Below are 23,886 nucleotides of genomic sequence, written 5' to 3'. Positions count from 1 at the left end.
CTTCGGTACCTTCCACCTATCGTTCCCAATCCTCTCATGGTAGTGTTCAGCATCCAAATGGCAAACTCTTTAACCTGTATCCTCGAGTAGCAGTTGTCCTTTATAACTGGTGACTCATTGGTATATATATATATATATATATATATATATATATATATATATATATATATATATAAATGCTTATCGTTATTTTCATGGAAAGTGTTCGACTGAAACACCCATCTAGCAGAAAACACTATCAATAATTCCCCCCCCACTCTTTATCTATGTCTAAACCTAAATGTAGATTCCATGAACAAAGCTTCTTTCTTAGAACTGCACACCTGTGGAATTGTCTTCCGTTTGCCTGCTTTCTGGCTGACTACAATATTGTTGTGTTCAAGTTTAATGTAAACAAGTTCTTGATACGCCGTTCCATATAAGTTAACAAATTTACTGAATTTCCATTACTAATAATTACTATATTGTCCAATTTCTACTGTACACTCTTTAACCCTTATCCTCAAGTGGCCTCTTGGCCTTGATAATGTGGTGATGCCTGTGTAAAAAAAAAAAAAAGTACAAAATTCATATAATGATTTAAATAAAATGCACGGAAATTTCTCGAGAGCTCTTTCGGCTATTATCTCGTCAGGAGAAATCGATAGTATACAAAACAATATTACTGGCGAAATTAAAGAGCACTACCGGGGGGGGGGGATTTGAATGTGCCAGAAAAAAAAAACGATTAAAAGAAATATTTAATCTGGAATTACTGCGTTTAAGAGCGACTAAAACTAAAACTTTGCACAACGAGGGGGAAAAAAAAAAGAAAACGGGGGGGGGGGGGGCAAAGTTGTCTCCTTTTGGTAAAGGGAGACAACGTAAACGTTATTTCTCTTGGGGATATATATATATATATATATATATATACTAGCAGATTTATCCGGCATTGCACAGTATGAAACATAACATTAAATTCCTTAAAAAAAAAATGAAATAAAAAAAGAAACTGAGACATGTGCATGCGAGTATTATGTTTTTTCTAAACAGTTCAATTCTTGTAAGTAAAAAAAAAATGCTTGAAATCAAAACCAAAACCTAAACATAGTGTGTCAAGTACGATAACCATTAGGCCACGATATTTAAAAAGTGTTTTCAAACCTACTTATTCTTAACATAAGGAAATTGTCATGTTAACGATTCATGCATGCACAGTCATGAAACAGTTGACAAACAGATAAAAATCCGATAAGTGTACAAATTGTTCAATTTATACCCCTTAGAAGCCCTTTTTCCGGATGAAAACGCATTAAAAAGTTTTTTACGTGTCTGAATACCCTATATACTAAATTTCAAGTCTGTAAATAAAAGATTCCTTGAGTTTATAGGTTGAGAGTTGTCCCCAAACACATACACACACACACACACACATACACACACACATTCTCACTCTTATAGATATACTAGCAGGCTGCTCGGCGTTGCTTAGTTGTAAAATACTCATAAATATTATATTTTAATTAATGCAGAATTCTTATTTATTACAAACAGAAATACCGTAGTCATTAAACGTCAAATTCCTTTAAAAAAATGAAGTAAAAAACAGAAAAAAACTGAGACATATGCATGCAAGTATTATGTTTTTCTAAACAGTTCATTTCTTGTAAGTAAAAAAAAAATACTCGAGCTGAGATCGAAACCAAAACCTAAAGATAGTGAGTCAAGTATGATAACCATTACACCAGCTTGACACAATCTTTAAAAAGTGTTTTCAAACTGACTTATATAATGTGAACCATTCACGCATGCGCAATTGTGATAAAGTTAGCAAACAGAGAAAATTTCAACGACTCTCACATACCAATTTTTCAATTGTGACTCCTTAGCAGCTCATTTTTTTTCCGGATGAAAATGGATTAAAAAGTTTTCCACGTATCTGAATAACGTATATACCAAATTTCAAGTCTGTAGATTAAACTGTTGAGTATATAGGTTGAGAAGTGTCCTCACGCACACATATATTCTTACTTTTATAGAATTTTATAGAATAGTTATATCTCATAGGATTAGCGAATCTCTCGACGGAGGCTACCTTTCTAGGGCAATTGCTCTTGACATATCAAAGGCCTTTGATAGAGTATGGCATAAAGGTTTACTTCACAAGATCTCCAGCTACGGTATAGCTGGAAATGTCTTCTCAATTATTAAATTATTTCTCTCTGATAGGTTCATAAGGGTGATGGGCAGAAATCAGAAGCTCTTAGTATTAATGCTGGAGTCCCTCAGGGGTCCATCCTGGGTCTAACTCTCTTCTTGATCTATATTTATGATCTTCTAAATCACATCCTTACATCATTCGTAGACATTTATGCTGATGACACTACTATCTATGGTAGCACATCTAAGACCGTAAACGACCAACTTCTCTCTGATTCTCTCTCCTCTGATCTTGAGCAAGTGGTACAATGGGGAAAGAGGTGGCTCGTTACTTTTAATGCATCTAAAACCAGGCTTTTATCTTTACATCATCAACGCTCTGATTTCCATCTGGCATCAATTGAAATGAATGGCTCTCGTCTTTGGGAGGCATCATGTTTTGACAGGCTTCTGGGCTTCACCTTTACTCCTGATCTTAAATGGAACACATACATTAAATCCATTGCCAAGGCTGCTAGAAAAATGGTGGGATCCTTCTATCGATCCAGTAGATAGCTCACTGCTGATGCAATTCTCTACCTATATAAGAGCCAGGTACGTCCAAAGATGGAGTACTGTTGCCACATCTGGGCAGGAACTGCTAGAAAGGACTTATCCTGCCTTGATAGAGTTCAAAATCTTCTTGTGGGGGATGTCCTTTTCTCTTCCCTGCAACCTCTATCTCATAGAAGAGATGTTATGAGTTTGTCACTGCTTTATCGTTATTTTCATTGCAGGTGCTCGGCTGAGCTTCATTCTATGGTCCCCCCTCGCCAAACTTTCACAAGAAACACCCATCTAGCAGAAAACACTAATTTCCCCTACTCTTTATCTGTGCCTAAACCTAAACGTAGATTCCATGAGAAAAGCATCTTTCTTAGAACTGCATGCCTGTGGAATTGTCTTCCATTTTTCTGCTTTCCAGCTGACTACAATATGGTTGTCTTCAAGTCTAACGTAAACAAGTTTTTGATGAGCCGTTCCATATAAGTTAACAAATTTACCGAATCTCCATTACTAACGGTTACTATATTGTCCAATTTCTACTGTACACTCTTTAACCCTTCTCGAGTGGCCTCTGGACCTTTATAAGTGGTGATGCCTATGTAAAAAAAAAATATATAAGATAAATTTCCAATTTTAATCTGAAAGTTTTCAACGTTGATGTTGTCTTTTTATCTTTACTTTTGTTTAATGCTGGCTCTTTCTCCTCTTCTGACGAGAAGCATTTAGCTTCGAAATGTCATAGCCTAAAGAGGTTTCTCCCTTATTCCTCTTTCTGTAACTCTTATTGATGTGCATAATTTTCTCGCACAGTAGAAGGAGCCCACCTTCTTTCCAGCAGCCTTTGCAATGCCCTCAATGTATTTTTTCATGTTGCCTGTTAATGTTAGGCTGAGGAGTTTGAAAGATAGGCTTCCATGGAGGATATTATTCATAAGGCAGTTGGTGGTTGAGAAGGTATTTTGCATTTGTTAAAGGGAAAGAAGCTTAGGCTTAGTAGCATTAAATGTTATCATCCACTTACGGTCCCATTCCACTACCGATTAAAGGCTGTTTTCTAAGGTTTATGCCATTACCTTGGATATGTGTACATTCGTTTTACCCTCATGTAGAGCATAGTGTCATCAGCAAATATACCTATCTCAAGCACAATTTTATCAGAGAGATCATATGTGAATATCAGAAATAATAAAGGTCGAAGGATTGACACCTACGGCGCACATGCATTCATATCATTTTGTTTGGGTGTGTGGCCGTCAAGGACATTTTGGATTTTTCTCATTTTCTAGGAACGATTTAATTATGTTGAGTATTGGTCCAGAAATACCACAGGATATAATTTTTGTGAGGAGTCTTCAAACCTGTCAAATGTTTTGGATATGTCAAGGGCTACAACTCTAGCTTTCCTCATCTTATCTAGTGCATGGTTTATGTTTTTTTTTGTTTTTTGTTTTTTACATGGAGTTCACTACTTATCAAGGCCCGAAGGCCACTCAGGGATAAGGGTTATTGTGTGTTCAGAGATGAGAAAATTAAAGATGAGAAATGCAATTAATAAAATTTGATAACTTATTATGGCTAGCATCGGCTTTGAAGATGACCATGTTGTAGCCTGCAGGGAAGCAATACATGGCCTCTTGCACTTATTCGGGGTTTCAAGTGTCTCTCTTCATTTTAAATCCGTTCTGGAATGAGTAATGTCATGAGAGCAGAGTGAGATGCAAAGAAATGGCTAATGGGAGGAAAAAACGCATTTTGGATCGGGGCAAAAATCAAAATTGCATTCGTCTTAAACAGAGGTCTCCAAAGTTTTGTTAATTAATATAAAACAGTTGAGGTAGCAGGGTTAGTTGATAGGCCAAGGAAAACATGGGAAGAAGACAAAAAGATAGATGGATTTATTTCTCTTCCACTACGAAAAACGTGACAAGTGTCGAAAAGTGGGATTAAGAAGTCATTGCCTCCCCGAAGAGGAACATTCTGACCTGCAAAAAGTGCCTAGGCAGCCCTCGTTGATATTCTGAGGTAGAGCCGTCTTGTGCGATCACTAATAAACTAACTCCTTCTCAAAGAGAGAAGGCAAATCAAACCCAAGGAGGGTGGACCTCCTAGAACTGCACAGGACCAAATCAACTAGGAAAAGGCTGTTATGAGAATGATCTAGACCAGGGGTCTACAAACTTTTAAAACAGGGGGCCATATTGCTGAATTTTTAGAGCTACGTGGGCCAAAATAAATGAAATGACTTGGACGAGTTTTCTACTGTTTTGCATATTAGCTTTTGATTTTTAATGAAAATGGTTCTCCCAAACCTCTTTTGATCATTTTATGAACAAAAAGAAAAAAACACCACACTATTTTTCGTCTGGCTTCTTATGCTCAAGTTTGAAATATTTTCAGCCTAGCACCAATTTCTGTCCCATCGCCGCAACGTTGCATCTCTGTACCTGTTTTACATATGGTATTTATCTGCTTCCCCACCAAAGCAAATTAGGCACAAGGCCGATTTTAATGTGGAGTAAAAACCAGCTCCCTTAAAAGTAAGCAAAAAATGGGCACTCTGGTTACCAAAAATAATAATTGTCCCAGTATAGAGGGTTTCCCCTCCATTGAGTGGGACAAATTACCTTATGTGCAGCATCTGCAAAAAGATACTACACTTTATCCCGGCCCGAAGGCCAAGAACAACAGAAAAAAGGCAGCCTGTTTTACATATGCTTTAATGGAATGTGCTCCGATGAACTGATAGCATTCTATTTCCAATTTGAGTGTGGCAGGTTAAAACACATACATAAACATACACACACTCCCACAAAGTCATAATCACGCATACATACACACACACTCACGCACACACACATACACTCCCTTTCTCACACACACATACACACAAACAAACACACACACACACACACATTATTTTGCCAGTTAGTTTTATAAAGCAATAGATATTCTAGTTAAACTCCTTGATCAAATTGCGGAAATAAACAAGATGGTGCGGAAAAACATTTACTTTTCGGTATTTATGCAGAATACGGACCGTGCTGAAATAATAACGTTGTTATTTAGAAACCCATTCTTAACATAAAGTGGGAGCTTTTTTGTAAAACTAATGTTACTACTTTCAAGTAACAACATGTAACACAGAAGGGACGTTGCGAGCCTATCGTTGTTTTATCGTTATTTCCATGGCAACTGAGCTCCAATCTCTGCCCCCTCCCCCGCCAATCTTTCACAAAAAACACCCTAGCTGAAATCACCGTCAATAATTTCCCCAACTCTTTATCTGTGCCTAAATCAAAACGTAGATTCCATGAACAAAGCTTCTTTGTTAGAAGTGCACACCTATGGAACTCTCTTCCGTTTGCCTGTTTCCCACCTGACTACAACTTCGATGTCTTCAAGTCCAACATAAACAAATTCCTGATAAACCGTCCCTTTAAGTAAGAAACTTTATCAGATCTCCATTACTAACAATTACTACGATATTGTCCCATTGATTACTGTACACGCAATAACCCTTATCCCTCCTTTCTCTTATACATACACACACAAACACACACACATAAACTCACATAAACACACACATTCTCAGCCATAATCACACACATACACACTTACGCACACACATACACACTTACGCACACACATACATTCACTTTGTTTCTCACACACATGCACACAAAGACACGCACAGACATAAACGCGCACACTCTCACTAAGTCATAATCACATACACTCACACACACATGCACACACATACACTCCCTTTCTGTCACAGATACACACACACACAACTGCCATTTCAAATGGAATCATGACAAACTAATGGAAATATTTCAAATTTGATTGAAATCACATTCAACCGATGAAGCATGCAATTTTTATACCGTTAATGAATTTTTTTCCCCCTTAAAATTAAAAAAAAAAAAAAAAATTGACATTCAAATAGAATACGGACCGTGCTAAATATATTTTTTTTAAGATTTGCAAGTTACATCCATTTTTTTACGGTATCTTTTGTGCACGCAATTGTTTTTTTTTTTTTTTTTTTTTTTTTTAACAAGGACGTCACCACTTTTTCATGGAATATACGTTTTGATTTGGGCACAGATAAAGAGTGGGGGAAATTATTGACTGTGATTTCAGCTAGACGGGTGTTTTTTTTTGTGAAAGATTGGCGAGGGGGGCGCAGAGATTGGAGCTCAGACGAGCACTTGCCAGGGAAATAACGATAAAACAACGACAGACTCGCAACGACGCAACGTCCCTTCTGTGTTAAGAAACGTTATTTCAGCACGGTCCGTATTCTGCATAAATACCGAAAAGTAAATGTTTTTCCGTTTCCGCACCAGGCGCACCACACCACCACGCACCACTCACCAGTCACCACACCAACACAACACCACCTTGTTTATTTCCGCAATTTGATCAAGGAGTTTAACTAGAATATCTATTGCATTTATAAAACTAACTGGCAAGATAATGTGTGTGTGTGTGTGTGTGTGTGTGTGTGTGTGTGTGTGTGTGTGTGTGTGAGCGTATATGTGTGTATGTGAGTGTGTGTATGTGAGTGTGTGTGTATATATGAGTGTGAGTGTGTGTATATGATTATTGTGTGAGTGATTGTGTGTATTTATGTGTGTATGTATGTATGTTTATGTGTATGTGCATATGTGTGTATACGTGTGTTTATAAGTCTGTTTTTATGTGTGTTTTTATGTGTCTGCTTACATGCGTGTGTTTGTGTGCTTTTATGTGTGTGAGTGAGTGTGTGTATGTGTGTTTATGCGCGTGTATGAGAGAGTGCATGAGTGTTTTTGTATGTGTGTTTATGTGTGTTTTTGTGTGCATGTTTTATGTGTATGTTTATGTTTGTGTGTGTTTATGTGTGTAAGAAGGAGTGTATGTGTGCATATGCGTGAGCATGTGTATGTGTGCGCGTGTGTTCTCAATCTCTATACAACTTTTTCTTTTGTATGTATTCACAACTCACTGCTTATCAAGGCGCATAGTCCACTCGAGTATAAGAAGTAATTAGCTTGTGATGTGGAGAGTTAAACAACACCGTGAGATTGGCAACAATTGCTGAAATTAGTCAGAAATTACATTATTTAAGAGGACAACTCAACAAGAATTTGTTATCATTAGACTTGAAAATGACCATGCTTTACTTAGCTGGGAAGTTCATAAAAAAGAACGGCTTTCGGAATAAACACCTCCACCCCCAAAAGCCGTTCTTAACATGGGGAGGTTGGGGGTGTCTATTTCCGAAATCCGTTCTTAACATGGGGAGGTGTTTATACTATGTGGGGTACTGTCATTAAAAAATACGATTTTTTTTTTCCTCTGGGGTCTCCATCCGGGCAACGCCGAGTAAAACAGAGCTGGTTTGTTTATGCTTAACAAAACTCATTTAGAAAAGGAAAACAAAAGTCGTATGCTACAAATTTGGTTGGTTATTTTATTTTACGGCATATCAACCCCTTTCGGGTTAATAAATGCTAAATTCAGTCATCGTTGGTGAAAAAAAAAAATCAAGGTCTTAATGACGGTACACGGAATAGGTATCTAGGAATGCTGATGGGGCTGCCCAGGTATTTTATGCAGGGTCAGGATGCACCCACCTCCTCGGGGGTTCTGACATTTCAAGCCTACTTTTCGACACTTGTGTCACATTTCTCACTGTGAGAGAGAAATAAACGCACATAACTTAATCGAAATGTAGGCGTATGAATAAATAGCCTATAAACGATGGACTTTTCTAAAAATGAGACGATTTCGGGTGTGAACCTGGGAGTAGTGGTAACTATGCGGTGACAGAACATTCCCTTAAAACCCCCAAATTGGGGTTTCACAATTAAATGCATGGTTTAAGGGGTTTGTTTTACTGTACACATAGATTCGAAAAAGTTGTCACAAAACAAATATATAACAAATAAATGTTATCAAAGGCAAGATAAGTTACTTTTCTACCTAACTGGATAATTGTTTAATGTTTTTTTTTTATTCAATTTAACATGTTTATTCAGCTCGAAAAACATACAATGTTTACCGATGTATTGGAAAATTCAAAATTGCGTTCGACTCTCTCTTTAACACGGTAAGTTTGGGAAATAAATAAAAAACTAGACAAAATACTATTAAAAAACACCGAATATATGTCAAGTTATGTCACGGTAACATATATTGAGTGAATTTCTAACAGTATTTTGTCTAGTTTATTATTTATAACTCCTTTTCTCGAACTTACCGTGTTAAAGAGAGAGTCGGGCGCCATTTTGAATTTTCCAATACATCGGTAAACATTGTATGCTTTTCGAGCTGAATAAACATTTTACATTGAATAAAAACACTAGAAAATTATCCAGTTAGGTTGAAAAGTAACTTATCTTGCCTTTGATAACATTTATTTGTTATATTTTTTTTTTTTTGACAACTTTTTCGAATCTATGTGTACAGTAAAACAAACCCGGTTTAAGATAATAGGCCCTCTCTACCGCGCTTGAAAATTACTTACGCCTGAAAGTATCCTGTACCTCTACAAGGCCACCATTGACCCATGCATGGAGTATTGTTGCCACATTTGGGCTGGTGCATTTGCTACTAGTCTCTCGCTCTAAGACAGGGTTTAAGAGTCGCCAACTCGCCAAACTAATAGGTCCCGAACTGTCAACTAGGCTGCAACCGCTGTCCCATCAACGAAATCTTGCATCCCGCTATCTGTTTTACAAGTATTTTAATGGTCGGTTCTTCGACAAGCCTTTGTAAACCTTCGACGTAAATATTCCCGACAAACCCGACAAGCAGCAAAATCCCACCCCCACACAATAAAAATCCTCAGATGTAAGAAAGCCTTCTACTTTAATAGTTTCTTCTCTAAAGCTGCTAATCTTTGGAATTTCCTTTCGGGTTCTTGCTTCCCTGATTGTAATGACATGCAGAAGTTTAAATGTAATGTAAACAGACATCTTGCTGCTCAACTCCCTACATAGTACCCCTGCAAATTATGTCCCAGATAGTAGCCCCCTACATCAAAGTGGCACTGTGCCTTGTTTAAGGTGAAAATGCAAAAAAAAAATTTTTTTTAAAAGTACTCAGGACCTGAAGGGGGTTGATAGAAAGAAGAGATTAGAGCAAGGTGGTTGGATGGGGAGAAGAAACGAGATGATTGGTGGACGAATGTTGATGAGTAAACCTGGGAGAATTAGGGTTGGGTTTGGGTGGGGGGAGGGAGACGAAGAGGGGGGGGGGCTTGAATGAACCAGAAAAGTAGGAAGAATGACCAAGATTTGCAAATATGAGAAAGAAAGAAGGAAATAATGGAGGAAGAAAAGAGTGAATGGAACATTTAAAAAAAGAATTCATCAAAGTGCGTCCATTTTATCTGCAGGTCAAGCTAGTTCCGAGTTGAGCGTGACGGACCAATGAGACAGATCAACAAACATAGTGTTTAAAATTTTAGCCCGGCAGAAAATACTATTTAAAAGTTAAGAATGGCGGTTTATTTCAAGATTAGGCCCCCGTCCCCCGATGTTGACAAAGGTTTTGCCCGAAGCTGTCATCCGCAAAATGGAACGAGTTCTTTTTTTTTTCCAATATTATTTTTTAAAATAAGCAGACAAACAAACAGTTGGGACAAGATCAAAGTGTAGTATCTGTTCTTCAGGTGGCTGCACAGCGCTGCACTTCAATTTCTTGTTCTCTGTCAGTGGAGGAGAAATCCTTTACGACTGAGACAATTTTTATTTTTTGTTCCTTTTCTCCACATTAAAAAACGACCCTGGTGTCAAACTCTGTCCCGTGGGGAGGCATTGTAAATAGGAATAAACAGCAATTATCACTTTTTCTGTTCGTTTATTTATTTATTTATTTATTTATTTATTTTTAAAAAAATCGTTCCATTTTGCAGATAACAGCTCCGGTCGAAACGTTTATCAACATCGGGGGAATACTCTTGAATTTAATCAAAATGAGAGACCAGTATTTAAAATTTGAGCGCACTAGAGCAACGGACTATTCCTAAATTGGTAATCACGAAGAAAGAGAGAGCCTGTTTCCTCCGCTTGACTATAGGTGGCTTTACTGTCTGTCCACCCAGTTACGGAAGCACAAAATGTATATAATGGCACCCTTGAAATAAAAATAAATGTTTTTGTTATATTTTAATTTTAAACATGTTTTTTTTTGTTTTGCAAACATATTTACGTTTTATTTTGTTTGTTTTTGCAGACATATTAAAGCTTTATTTTTCCAAACATTTACGTTTTTTTTTTCTTGCAAGCATAAATGTTTTTGCTATATTTTTCTTTTAAACATATTTATGGGTACAACCGTTTTTCCGCGAGTATTTTTTACGCTCTTATAATAAAAAAAATCAACGGTTTTTCTTTTACCTTTTTTTATGGACTCCCCCACTTTTTTCTTAATTTTTCTGCACTTATTTTACCTTTTCTGCGAGTATTTATATATATATTTGAAAAAGGATATTGTAAAACCGAAATCTTACTTGAAACTACTATTAAAAAAAACAAAAAAACAAAAAAATATGTTTGAAAAGCAAAAAAAAAAAAAAAAACATGTTTAAAATTAAAATATAAAAAAGACATTTATTTTTATTTCAAGGGTGCCATTATATACATTTTGTGCTTCCGTAACTGGGTGGACAGAAAGAAACGCCACCTATAGTCAAACGGAGGAAACAGGTTCTCTCTTTCTTCGTGATTACCCCTAAATTAAGAGCTCCAAACTAATGAAAATGCAATTTCGAACTTGAGCATGACAGGCCAACAAAACTATTACTTAACATTTGAGCGTGACAAACGAAAGAATATGTGGTCATATATCCAAGATCAGTGCTCAGAAAAATCAAGCTACCTGAAGAAAACTCTACCAAACTCTTCCACCAATTTTGGGTCTAAACAGTTGAAATTTTAGATGTAGATTATTTGGACATGGATCAAACTTTTTAATTTGAGGCCAAAACAATAAATGTTAAGGGGTGAAAACTGAAGTTAAAGTTTTAAAAAATTTTACCTTTGCGGTCTCTACTAAATTACTCAGCCAATTTTTGGTCTAAATATTTGAAATTTTACATAATGTATTCAGACAAGGCAAGCGTTTTAATCGGTTTTTTGGCCGAAAATTTGGCTGCCAAGGGTTCAAAGTTCAAAATATTTGACCTTTGCGGTCTCTAGCAAACTATTCCTCCAATTCCGGGTCTAAGCATCTGAAATTTTACATAAAGAGTATTCAGACATGCAGCAAGCTTTTTAATCAGTTTTGGGGGTGAAAATTTGGCTGCCAAGATATCAAAGTTGAAAGAGTTGACCTTTGCGGACTCTACCAAACTCCTCTGCTAATTTTGGGTCTCAACACTTGAAATTTTAGATGTAGGTTACCTGGACATGAGTAAAACTTTTTAATATATATATATGCATATATATATATATATATATATATATATATATATATATATATATATACATATACATATATATACATATATATATATATATATACACACACACACACACACACACATATATATATATATATATATATATATGCACATAAAGTTATGAACAGTACATAGGGCCCGATCAAAGCCGGGCTGAACTCCTAGTATATTATAAAGTTTTATTAAATTATATAAATTATATATATATTATAAAATGTTTTTTTGTTTCGTTGTGAAATAAGTGTTACAACTAAATTAATTTTTTGAATAAAATATTTGTTTTATTATTTGATGATACAAAAAGTGTGGTTGCCAAAAGAGCACTTTTAGCTAGTTGGCGCAATTACCCCAAAAGTATGCTATATAAATGACCTCCCTTATAAAATTATATCTGAGATGGGTATATTTGCTGAATGATGATATAAAATATGATAGTCATGAGGGAAAAATAAATATAAACAGATCCAAGGCAATGGCAGAAACCCTGGAAAACAATCTTCAATCGGTAGTGAAATAGAGCCATAAATGGCTGTAGACATTTAATTCTAAGACTCAGCTGTTTTTTTTTTGTTTTTAACAATTACACAAAAATCTTCTCAACCATCGATTACCATGACAAATAACATATAACAAATAACATCCTACCTGAGAGCACATCTTTCTAACTCCTCGGTCTAACATTGACAAGCAACATGAATTGAAACAAATACATAAAAGACATTACCAAGAAGGTGGGCTCCCTCTACCGTGCTAGATAATTACTCACTCCAGAAATCATCCTATGTCTTTACAAAGCAACTATTCGCCCATGTACAGAGCATTGTTGCCACATTTGGGCTAGTGCATAAAGCACTATTCTTAGACAGTTTGCATAATAAAGTCATATATCTAATAGGTCCCACAAATCAACATCACTCTGTTCGTCTCATTGCTGCAATGTTACATCTCTGCACCCGTTTTAAAAGTATTTTAATGGAATGTGCTCTGATGAACTCATAGTACTTGTGCCCCCTTGACGTACATACTCCCAACTAATTAAAAAATTACACCTCTTCACAGTAGAGGTCACTAGATGCCTTCTATTCTAGTTGTGTCTTCCCTTGGACTGCTAGACTTTGGAATTCCCTTCCCAAATTCATTCATAGCTTGAAGTGGTTTAATTTTAAATTTTCTTATCTCTGTCCATAGCTCAGACAATAGTTAATGTGGCTGGAGCACTGAATGTTTTGGTTTCGATTCTAGTTGATGGTACCCAAGTCATTTTTTTTTTTAATCAGTACTATATGTGTGTGTGTGTGCGTGTGTGTGTATATATATATGTGTGTGTGTGTATATATATATATATATATATATATATATATATATATATATATATATATATAAAATTTATTTATACAAACATTGATGGCTACATATGTGCATACATGTTTCTGTAATCACCCGCGTTGGGGGATTACGTCTTCAGGCCAAGAATTATCGTTGAGAACTGATATTTCCAACAAAAACATTTTCATGGCATAAGGTACTTGAGAATTTTGTATTTTTGTCTTGTGGTCCGTAAATTAAAAACATTCCTTATGGCTATTGAGTACTGACCTTATGCCATAAAAACCAAAAGATGGGATAGATAAACTTAAAAAGGGAATATAAAAAAAATGGAAATAAAAAAGATGTTTATTATCTTCAAAGACCTCACTTGTCCTCTCCCCGCTCATAATCCCCACCCATGTTACATTCTAACTTTGTAAACGAAATAAGAAAATGTTTTTGTTTGAAATATCAGTTCTCTACGATAATCCTTGGCCTGAAGACGCAATCCCCCAACGTGGGTGATTACAGAAACATGTATGCACATATGTAGCCATCAATGTTTGTATAAATAAATTTAATATACCTGCTTTGTTCACTCATTGAACACTCTTTGGTAGGCACATGTTGTTTCATTGGATGTACTTCTAGAAAACTAAACTCTACTGGCTAAACATATATATATATATATATATATATATATATATATATATATATATATATTCAATATAGAATTAGCTATGTTAAGATTATTTTACAACAAGGACAGGCTACCTCCTCCTGCTTGTCATAATTAAAAATAAAAATAACTCAATCATTTTCCATAGGTTTAGGTGTGTAGTAATATTTTTTCAATGCCATGTAAGTACTTCATATAAAGTTTTACAGTCATTTTATTTTTAACTGCCATATTTTGCAGGTGCCTTTTTTATGCACAAGTGAAACTGAACATCATAACATTTAACTTCATCCCTTGAAGAGAGGGCAACACTCAACTGGGCGAAGGTTGCCAAAACACAGAACAACCTGAACCTGTGCCGCCAATATACAGATTATCGACAATTAGTCTCTAATCTAAGATTAAGAGACATCATGGGAAGACTTGCTACACGTCCTTCAGAATACTGAGCTCCTTCTGCTCATGCTGCAAAGGTCAACGTTGAGCACAATCGGACGTGCAGGATTATTACCAGCAATCTGAAATCAACCAACCTACCATCTGTCTATAGAATGTACGGAATTACTCCACTGCAGATCCGTCAAGAGTCGATAAAGAAGGCAGAGCATGACAAGCAGAACAACGACAATCGTCATCCCCTATTTGGACACCAAGAGATGCCACATCTCGTAAGAGCTTTGCGACAGTCACAGGCTTCAGACAAACAACACTAACCGTCTGCGTTAGTGGGATGAACCAGTAAAAGACAACAACAATAACGAGGCTCCTCTAGCACCGAAAGAAGGCCTTCCAGCAGACTTTGAACTCCCCTCAGAAAAAGTGTGACACTCAATTGAGCCCAAGCGAAGGTTGCCAAGATATGGAACAACCTACATAAGTGCAGCTATGTACAGGATGCTCAGTGTTCCTGTGGCGCTGATGTGCAGACAATTGTACACATCCTCACAGATTGTCTTCTAAGTATGGAATGCTCCAATTTAGACCTGAGGGATGCCTTGGAAACAGCCTGACAATGGATCTTGAAGTGGCGTAAAACACTACAGTGAACTAAATGAAAACAGGAGGGTTACAAGGAAAAAAGCATAAAATACCAAAATACAAACAAGGTACAAAAAAAACAAAAAAACTGTATAATAGATATGTCCTCAGCTGGAGTACTGCTCCTAGATCTGCGGAGGTACCGTTCAGAGCACCTTTTATTCTCTTAGCAGAGCAAAAATGCAATCAATCATGAGTTACAACTTCCACTTGGTGCAGATTTTGGCTATTCCTTCCCATCCAGGGCAAGTTAGTTGATAGACGGCCAACTGAAATAAGCAAAATATTTTAAGTTGTATTTCATGTATTGTTTATCCCCCCCCCTCTCTCTTTCTTTATCTCTCTCTCTCTCCCTTACTTTTGTGCTTTCTCTATCTTCTGCCCCCTTTCTCCTCCTCTTCCTTCTCCTCCTCCCCATCTCTTGCCGGCCGTTAGCCAGTGCTTTCTCACCCTCGACTTTACACGTCCACCTTGCCCAAAACGCAACTTGCTCCCCTACTTTTTTTTTTCGACTACGTACTGTCCTTTTTTCTCCTTTATTTTTTCTCGTGAAGCAAGCTCGCTCACATTTGCTAATTTGTAAATCTGCTCTAACAACTGCTGCTGCTGCTAATATTTTTGCTAGCCAGCTATCCTTAGGCTGCTGCTGTTGATTCTCTCACATGCGCCCATGCATGCTCTGTTACACTAGCGCTTGATCTCTTCATGAGATGCAAAAATATTTGAAAATTCCATTAAACCTCCTTTAACTCTCAAACGTTGAGTTAGTAAAGAAGTTAAGAACATAATTTTCCTCTCCCAAGTGACCATGTAAATATATCATAATATACCTTTCTTGTGGTTCTTGTGGTTCTTCTGGATTCCAGGACAAGAATTCATCTGGTCTGATGGAGTGTTCAGCTTAACTTGAGGTAACATGACTTGGAGAATGGGCATCATTCCTGGAAAAAAAAAAAACGGTATTAGTCATACCAAGGATATCTTAATTTGTCCACGAATACTGTGTGATTTTGAATATTTGGTCAGGTTTTACTTACTGTAGGGAAAACTATTCTTATGCCAGGTTGACCTGACTGACAAAGCATTGTACAGAGAAGGCTTAGACACTCGAGGATAGTGTCTAGTAAGCATCCAAGTTCTCTCCCATATATATATATATATATATATATATATATATATATATATATATATATATATATGTCGTAGTAAGTTATAAAAATATATATGGCAATTAAGCTACACAATATATTTTTATAACTTACTACCTAGCTCTATCTATTGAGCACTGTTGAAGTAAATACTTAAAGTTTATGCATAAAATAATACTTTCGTACATTAATTTATGTGATTAAATGAAGTAGTCATATATATATATATATATATATATATATATATATATATATATATATATATATATATATATATATATATATATATATATAACCTTGTCTGTGTATCTGTGAGTTGGTTTCCCATGGACTTGAAAACACTGAGTTAGTAAAGAAATTGAAAACATAATTTCCCTCTCCCCCCAATTGACCATTTAAATATGTTATAGTGTATCTTTCTTGCAGTCTCTGGATCTTACTGGATTCCAGGACAATAATTCATCTATTCTGGTGGAGTATCTAGTTTCGTGCCGTTACTTTAGGTAACATCACTTGTTGAAGGTGCACCTGCACCATTCCTCGCAAAAGCCATACTGAGGAGATCTTATTTGGGCTGCAAATACTATGTAATTTTGAATATTTGGTCAGGGTTTACTTCTATGGAAAAGTATTCTCATGCCAGGTTGTGCTTCAAAGAGATCTTAGACACTCGAGGATAGTGTCCAGTAGGCATTCAAGTTCTCTCCAATTTCAGAAGGTGACAGAACAAGTTGTTTGGTGCAGGTACTTGCATTGGAATCAGAATGAAAGCCCCACAAATTAGGTTCTCACCACTGGATGCAGTTTTATGTCGTAGGCATTGAAGGAAGGGTTTGAAAGGAAGCGAACGTCAATATAGAAAAGTTGGCGGAAACAGGAAATTGAAAAACGAAAAAAAAGCAACAGAAAACAAAAAGAAGTAACAAAAAACAAAGAAAAAGAGAAAAGCAAGCAAAAAACAAAAATGCAAAGAAAAGTAAAAAAAAAAAAAGAAAAAGGTAAAAAAGCGTTTTAAAAAAAAAAAACGAAAAAAGAAGAACAGAGAAAAAAAGCAGTGAAAAACGTAAAAGGACTAAAAAGCAAATTAAAAAAATTGAAAAACAAAAAAAAGCAAAATAAAAACCAATAAAGAAACAGAAAACAAAACAGCAAAAAAGCTAAAAAGAAAAAAAAAAAACAAGCAATAAAAATTAAGAAGTAAAAAAAAAGCTAAATAAAGCAAAAAAGCAACAAAAAAAAACCCAAAAAACAAAAGCAAAAAAAAATAGCAAAAGAAAAGCAAAAAAAGTTATAAGAAAAAGAAAGATTGAAAAATGATGGAAAGATTGAATTAATTTTGATGAATGAAGAGAGAGAAGTTGGGAGAGGGAGAAAGGGATAGAAAGACAGAAAGAAGATGAAGAGAAAGAGAGGGAAAAGGGTGAAGAGGAAAAAAGAATTTGAGAGAGAAAGGGAGGGTGCAGTCACTGCAGTTCCAACGAGGAAAGAAAACAAAATGAAATAATCGATTTATGAAGGAAAAAATTCCTAAACAAATGACAACCAAGAGAAAGGGAGGGGGAGTAATTCAAGTAAAGAGAGGGGGTAAATAAATAAAAACAAAATAGAATCTGGGGAGGGGAGAGAAGAATTACAACATAAAAAAGAGGGGATGATCGATAAAAGATAGAAATAAGAAAAAACTTGAGAAAGGAGGAAGAGAGAGAGAAAGAGTGTGATCGAGATAGAGAGAGAGAGAGAGAGAGAGAGAGAGAGGACGAGAGAAAGAGAGAGGGTGAAACAAAGAAAGAAAGATAAATGCGGGGAGGGGGAGCATGATTAAATGTAATCACTGCGATATTGATGAATGAATGGAGGGCGCAAAGGGAAGAAAAAAGAAACAATGAAGCGGACGAATGAATGAATGAAAGAAGAAAAGATCGATGAGACAAAATGAAATAAAGAAATCACCATCATCATCATCACAGTAATAACAAAAAGGGTTTGAACGGGGGGGGGAGAAACGAACAGGTATGAATAGGAGGAAGGGGTTAGGGGTTCAGATCGCAAAAATGATTGACAGAATTTGACTTGGTTTCTTCCACTCTCCCCTTCTTTATACCCCCCTCTTTCTCATCCTTCTTCTTCTCCTCCTTCTGTTCTTACTGCTTTTTCCTCCTCCTCCTCCTCCTCCTCCTCCTCCTCCAGAACATCAAAGACGAACGCCGCTTCAATTATCAGCTGGTTCTTCGCAGTAGGAGGAGCTTATTTCGCCTTAGAAGAAGAAATACCTTCGTATTATCGACATTATTTTTTCTCTCGGCTTTTCGACACATAATAACACAGATTATAACACATAATCTATCTATCTATCTATCTATCTATCTATCTGTCTGTCTGTCTGTCTGTCTATCTATCTATCTATCTATCTATCTATCTATATGCACACACACACACACACACACACACACATATATAGAATATATATATATATATATATATATATATATATATATATATATATATATATATATATTTAAATATGTATGGATAAAAATCAATGCGAAAAATATATAAATGTTTATATCTTTTCTGTATTTATTTCCTGTGTGTTGACGTGTAGGAATACAAGAAGTCTTTTGAAAAAAAAAAAAAAACAAGAATGTTTCCTTCAAAAGCACATAATTTTCGACCGATCCTTCGATCTTCCTCAGTGTGAATATATATATATATATATATATATATATATATATATATATATATATATATATATATATATATATATTCTGTGCGCGTGTATATATATTATTTATATTACTTATATATTAAAGGTACTTTACATGTGTGTGTGTGTGTGTGTGTGTGTGTGTGTGTGTGTGTGTGAATTCGATTCCTATGTACTCTGAAACGGTTGGGGCCGATTTTTTTAAAAATTTTACTCAAATGTACTTGATGTGTCTGGGAGTGTTCTTAGATAGGTTCTGTATCAGAATGCCTCCGATAAGTATCGAAAATCAATAATCGAAAAAAAAAGTCCGATTAAAGAAAGGACAGTCCCATTTTGACCAATGTTAACACCCCTATACAGCTTGTCATCACAAGTACATTTGAGAAGTTTTATCATCTTATTATCATTTTATTAAAACTTCTCAAATTTACTCGGTGCATAAAATCAACAGTATATTTTCTGATACGACAAGGGTACTTCGAAATAAATGTTTGTGTTTAGAGCAAGTCTGAAGCATTATACTTGACTTTTGCATTTTAAACTTTAATTCAAGCCATTATATATAAAAATAATTTCATAAAAATTAACAGTAGGTTCTCTAGACTACGATGTATTTAAACCAAGTCACTGCGGGGAGTCATGTATACCGTGGTGGGTCCCCGACTAGAGACGCCAATCGATTTGATTGGAAAATGGTCGGTTTTGATGACAATAAAAGTATTGGAATTGTGGAACATTCGTTTGTCCTCATCCAATCAAAATAACCATTAGCATTCAAAGTATGTATAGCGTTCATGACAATGAGTGATTTTTCTTTAAACGACATAAAGCCGTTAGAAAAATTTTAAACGATATGTTGTTTTTGTTCTTTTTTGGGATGAATATAGTCGTTAGAATTAAAAATGTTGGGTGATGCGCAACTTTTGCGCCGCATAAGAAATTAAATGAGGGTTTCTTTGTTTTTTACTTATTTACTAGATTACCCGTGACCCGGTGGGTCAGTATGCTATTGAATTCATATATGAGCGTGACACTTGCGACGTAAAGAATTTTTTTTTTTTTTTTTTTTACATAATAGAAACACTGAAACAGTTCTATGAATGTATATTAAAATGAAAAAATCACGGACGGATCACTCAAACATGAAGAAAAAAAATCCTCCCTATTCGTGTAAAGTTACCTATTTTTCCGAATAATCGCTCAAAAATCAAAAATTAAACATGATTTTCCTACGAATCGAACGCTGACGAAAGTCATTTAGAAGCAAAAACGCACATGAACCTACCGATGAGAAATATAAGAATGAAAAACCCATATTAGAATCCTTCAACCAAGTTATAGAAATGTAAAATCTAAAAGAAAATAATTAATAAAACCTGAAGCAAAAAAATAAAACCTAAATGAATAAAATAAAACTAATATTGAAACAGATTAGTAAATGTGTCAACAAATTCACCGTTCTCACACAACTATTTTGTATCTAGAAATGTAAACAAAAAATAAAAAAAAGAAGGAAGCAAGGAAGGAAGGAAAAGGGACGGATAGAGTAGTAGTAGTAGTAGTAGTAGTAGTAGTCTTGGCTTTACTACAATTATTGTTATGTTTGTCAACGGGTTAAAGTTCAGCGTTCGTCAGCGTTCGATTCGTAGGAAAATCATGTTTAATTTTTGATTTTTGAGCGATTATTCGGAAAAATAGGTAACTTTACACGAATAGGGAGGATTTTTTTTCTTCATGTTTGAGTGATCCGTCCGTGATTTTTTCATTTTAATATACATTCATAGACTGTTTCAGTGTTTCTATTATGTAAAAAAAAAAAAAAAAAAATTCTTTACGTCGCAAGTGTCACGCTCATATATGAATTGTAAGAAAATATATATATATCACGCTCATATATGAGTTGTAAGAAAATAGCGACAGTATAGTTGTAATAAAGAATAGTTGCAAAACACCTCCACTCTTCCCATGTTAAATAATAATTTCGAAATAATAACGTTAATATTTTACTGCACAGGTCAAAATCTGCAAAAGAAGCGATTTGTGTTTTTTTGTTTACGTTGTTATGCGTTAATGTTTATGCGCGCCAGCGCAACCGGATGTCGTAAACCGGAAAGTGGGTTACATCACTCGTTACAAGGTCATTTGAGTTTTATAATTATATAGATTTATTTATTTATTTTATTTTATCATCGGTATTTGTGTGACTCAGCTAATCTGTCCTTTGAATTTAAGTTGTGTCCTTTGAATTTAAGTTTACTGATTGAAAAAGATAAATCGTAGAAGTTGTTATGCTTTTTATTGTGTTTGAGTTTGTAATGAGCGTTGATTCAAGATGTCTCCGCCAACATTTATTTCAAACGAATTTAACGAGAATAGTATATTTATAGGGCTATAACAACCGCATATTCTTTTCATTGTTTTGACTCGAGTATATATTCGACACAGACACAGTTAATCAACCGAGAACCACATCACTCTATATAAAAGCATATAAGATATCAACGGATACACATTCGAGAGTCAAAACAATGAAAAGAATATGCTGTTGTCATAGCCTTACTTATTTAAAATTAAAAAAAATGGTCATGCTGCAATGAATGAAAGAATAATTCAGTCAAAGAATTACTATTTTTTTTTATATCTCTTTTATGTTTATTGAGCCTTTTCTCTAGTCCTTGCTGAGTTTCACCAATGTATATTTGAAGACAATTATGGCATAGGACTAGAGACGTGCAGAGAGGGGGGATGCTAGGGGAGCCTAAGCACCTGCCCATTTTACTCTTGTTTTAAAAGTGCCCTTTTCAGAAGAAAATATTATGGCGAGTGCTCGTCTGAGCTCCAATCTATGGTCCTCCCCCAACGAAACTTTCATTAAAAATACTCGTTTAGCCGAAATCATTATCAATATAATTTCCCTCACTTTTCATCTATGCCTAAACCTAAACGTAAGTTCCATGAACAAAGCTGTATGCCTGTGAAACTCTGTTCCGTTTCCCTACTTTCCAGCTGACTACAATATGGTCGTCTTCAAGTTCAATGTAAACAAGTTCTTGATGAGCCGTCCCCTCAAGTAATCCAATTACCAAATTTTCATTACTAACGATTCCTACGATATTGTCCCAATTAACTACTGTACACTCTTTAACCCTTATCCTCGAGTGGCCTCCAGTTCTTGAGAAGTGGTGATTCCTTTGTAAAAAAAAAAAAAAGATGAAAAAGCCTTTGCCCCACAAAAACTGTTTTTTTTTTTTTTTTTTTTTTTTTTTTTACTGGAGCACCTGCCCTGCATTAGATGTAGAAATCTACATTTAATGCAGGACAGGTGCTCAAATGTTTCGTTGTTTTTAATGTTTATTTTATAATTTATAATGTGGTTTGTATTATTGGAATTCCTTCCTTGTGGCAAATTATTGTATTTTTGACGTTGGTTTTTTCTTAATTTTTTTTTATTACAAGGAGTCATTATTATAAAGGCCTGGAAGCCACTCAACGATAAGAGTTAATGAGTGTTCAGTAGTCAATGGGATAATACCGTAGTAATCGTTAGTTGTGGAAATTTGGTAAATTGGATTACTTAAGGGGATAGCTCATCAAGAACTTGTTCATGTTGGATATGAAGACAATCAAGTTGTAGTCAGTTGGAAAGCAGGAAAACGGAGCAGAGTTCCACAGGTGTGCAGTTCTCAGAATTAAGTTTTATTTATGGAATCTACGTTTAGGTTTAGGCACAGATAAAGAGTGGGAGAAATTATTGATAGTGGTTTCAGATAGATGAGTGTTTTTTTGTGCAAGTCAGGCCAGAGAGAACCATACATTGGAGCTCAGGTGCGCACTTACTATGGAAATAACGATAAAACAAAGACAGGCTCGCAACGTCTCTTCTGTAGGAAACAGGTTGCAGGGAAGAGAAATGGGCATCTCCCACTAGGCTACAAAGTCTATTTTGTATTCTGTCAAAACAAGATAAACTGCTTCTAGCAGCTCCTGCCCAGATGTGGCAACAGTACTCCATCCTTGGACGTACTTGGCTCTTATACAGGTAGAGAATGGCATCAGCAGTGAGATATCTACTGGAGTGGTAGAAGGATCCCATTATTTTTCCAGCAACCTTGACCACAGATTTGATGTACGTGTTCCATCTCAGATCAGAAGTAAAGATCAGACCTAGATACTTGTGAAAACATGGCGCATCTCCAAAACAAGAGCCATTCATTTCAATTGATGCCAGCCAGAGATCAGAGCGTTGATGATGTAAGGATAGAAGCTTGATTTTAGATGCATTAAAATCAACCAACCACCTCTTTCCCCATTGCACCACATGATTAAGATCAGAGAAGAGAGAATCAGAAAGAACTTGGTCGTTTATGGCTTTTGAAGTGTTGTCATAGATGGTAGTGTTGTCAGCATAAATGTCTACGAATGATCTCAGGATTGGTAAAATATTTGTGATTATGACAGAAGTGTCTGGTGTATAAGATCTTTACTTATTGTTTCTGAAAAATTTTTTTTTTTTTCTTAGCATTCAATATAAAATATGTGGATATTGCAATGTTTTCAAAGATTTTGTGATGCTATATACACTTTGAATGCTAACAGCTAATTTTTTCATTGTAAAATAGAACAAAGACATCCATTTCACATTACAAACGCATCAGATATATTTTGAAATATTGTAATGGCATTTTATTTCTTTAAATCAATCACCCTGAGGAAGTCTTGAAATAAAGATGAAACGTTGATGAACATATAATTTTGGTTTGTTTCTTTTGTTCTTCTTTCCATCCATGTGTGTGTGTGTGTGTGTGTGTGTGTGTGTGTGTGTGTGTGTGTGTGTGTGTGTGTGTGTGTGTGTAATAGAAAATTT

At 35.4% G+C, this 23,886-nt stretch overlaps 1 protein-coding gene across 9 annotated transcripts in view; it reads right to left on the bottom strand.

Moving 5' to 3' along the window:
- The window catches only part of LOC145255605 (uncharacterized), a 529,950-nt gene that overhangs the window by 84,418 nt on the left and 421,646 nt on the right, over positions 1-23,886 (bottom strand). For 8 of the 9 annotated variants that reach the window (XM_080114094.1, XM_080114096.1, XM_080114099.1 and 5 more), the window contains one exon: positions 15,998-16,108. In XM_080114094.1, coding sequence (XP_079970220.1) covers positions 15,998-16,108 — 111 coding nt within the window. The remainder of the gene's footprint in view (positions 1-15,997; positions 16,109-23,886) is intronic. The other variant, XM_080114092.1, reaches the window with a different exon arrangement.

The sequence above is a fragment of the Euprymna scolopes genome, chromosome 31, assembly GCF_053919585.1.
Source record: "Euprymna scolopes isolate OS-2025 chromosome 31, ASM5391958v1, whole genome shotgun sequence".
Taxonomy (NCBI): domain Eukaryota; kingdom Metazoa; phylum Mollusca; class Cephalopoda; order Sepiida; family Sepiolidae; genus Euprymna; species Euprymna scolopes.
Note: the sequence above shows the minus strand (reverse complement) of the source record. Positions and strands in the feature narration are given on the sequence as shown.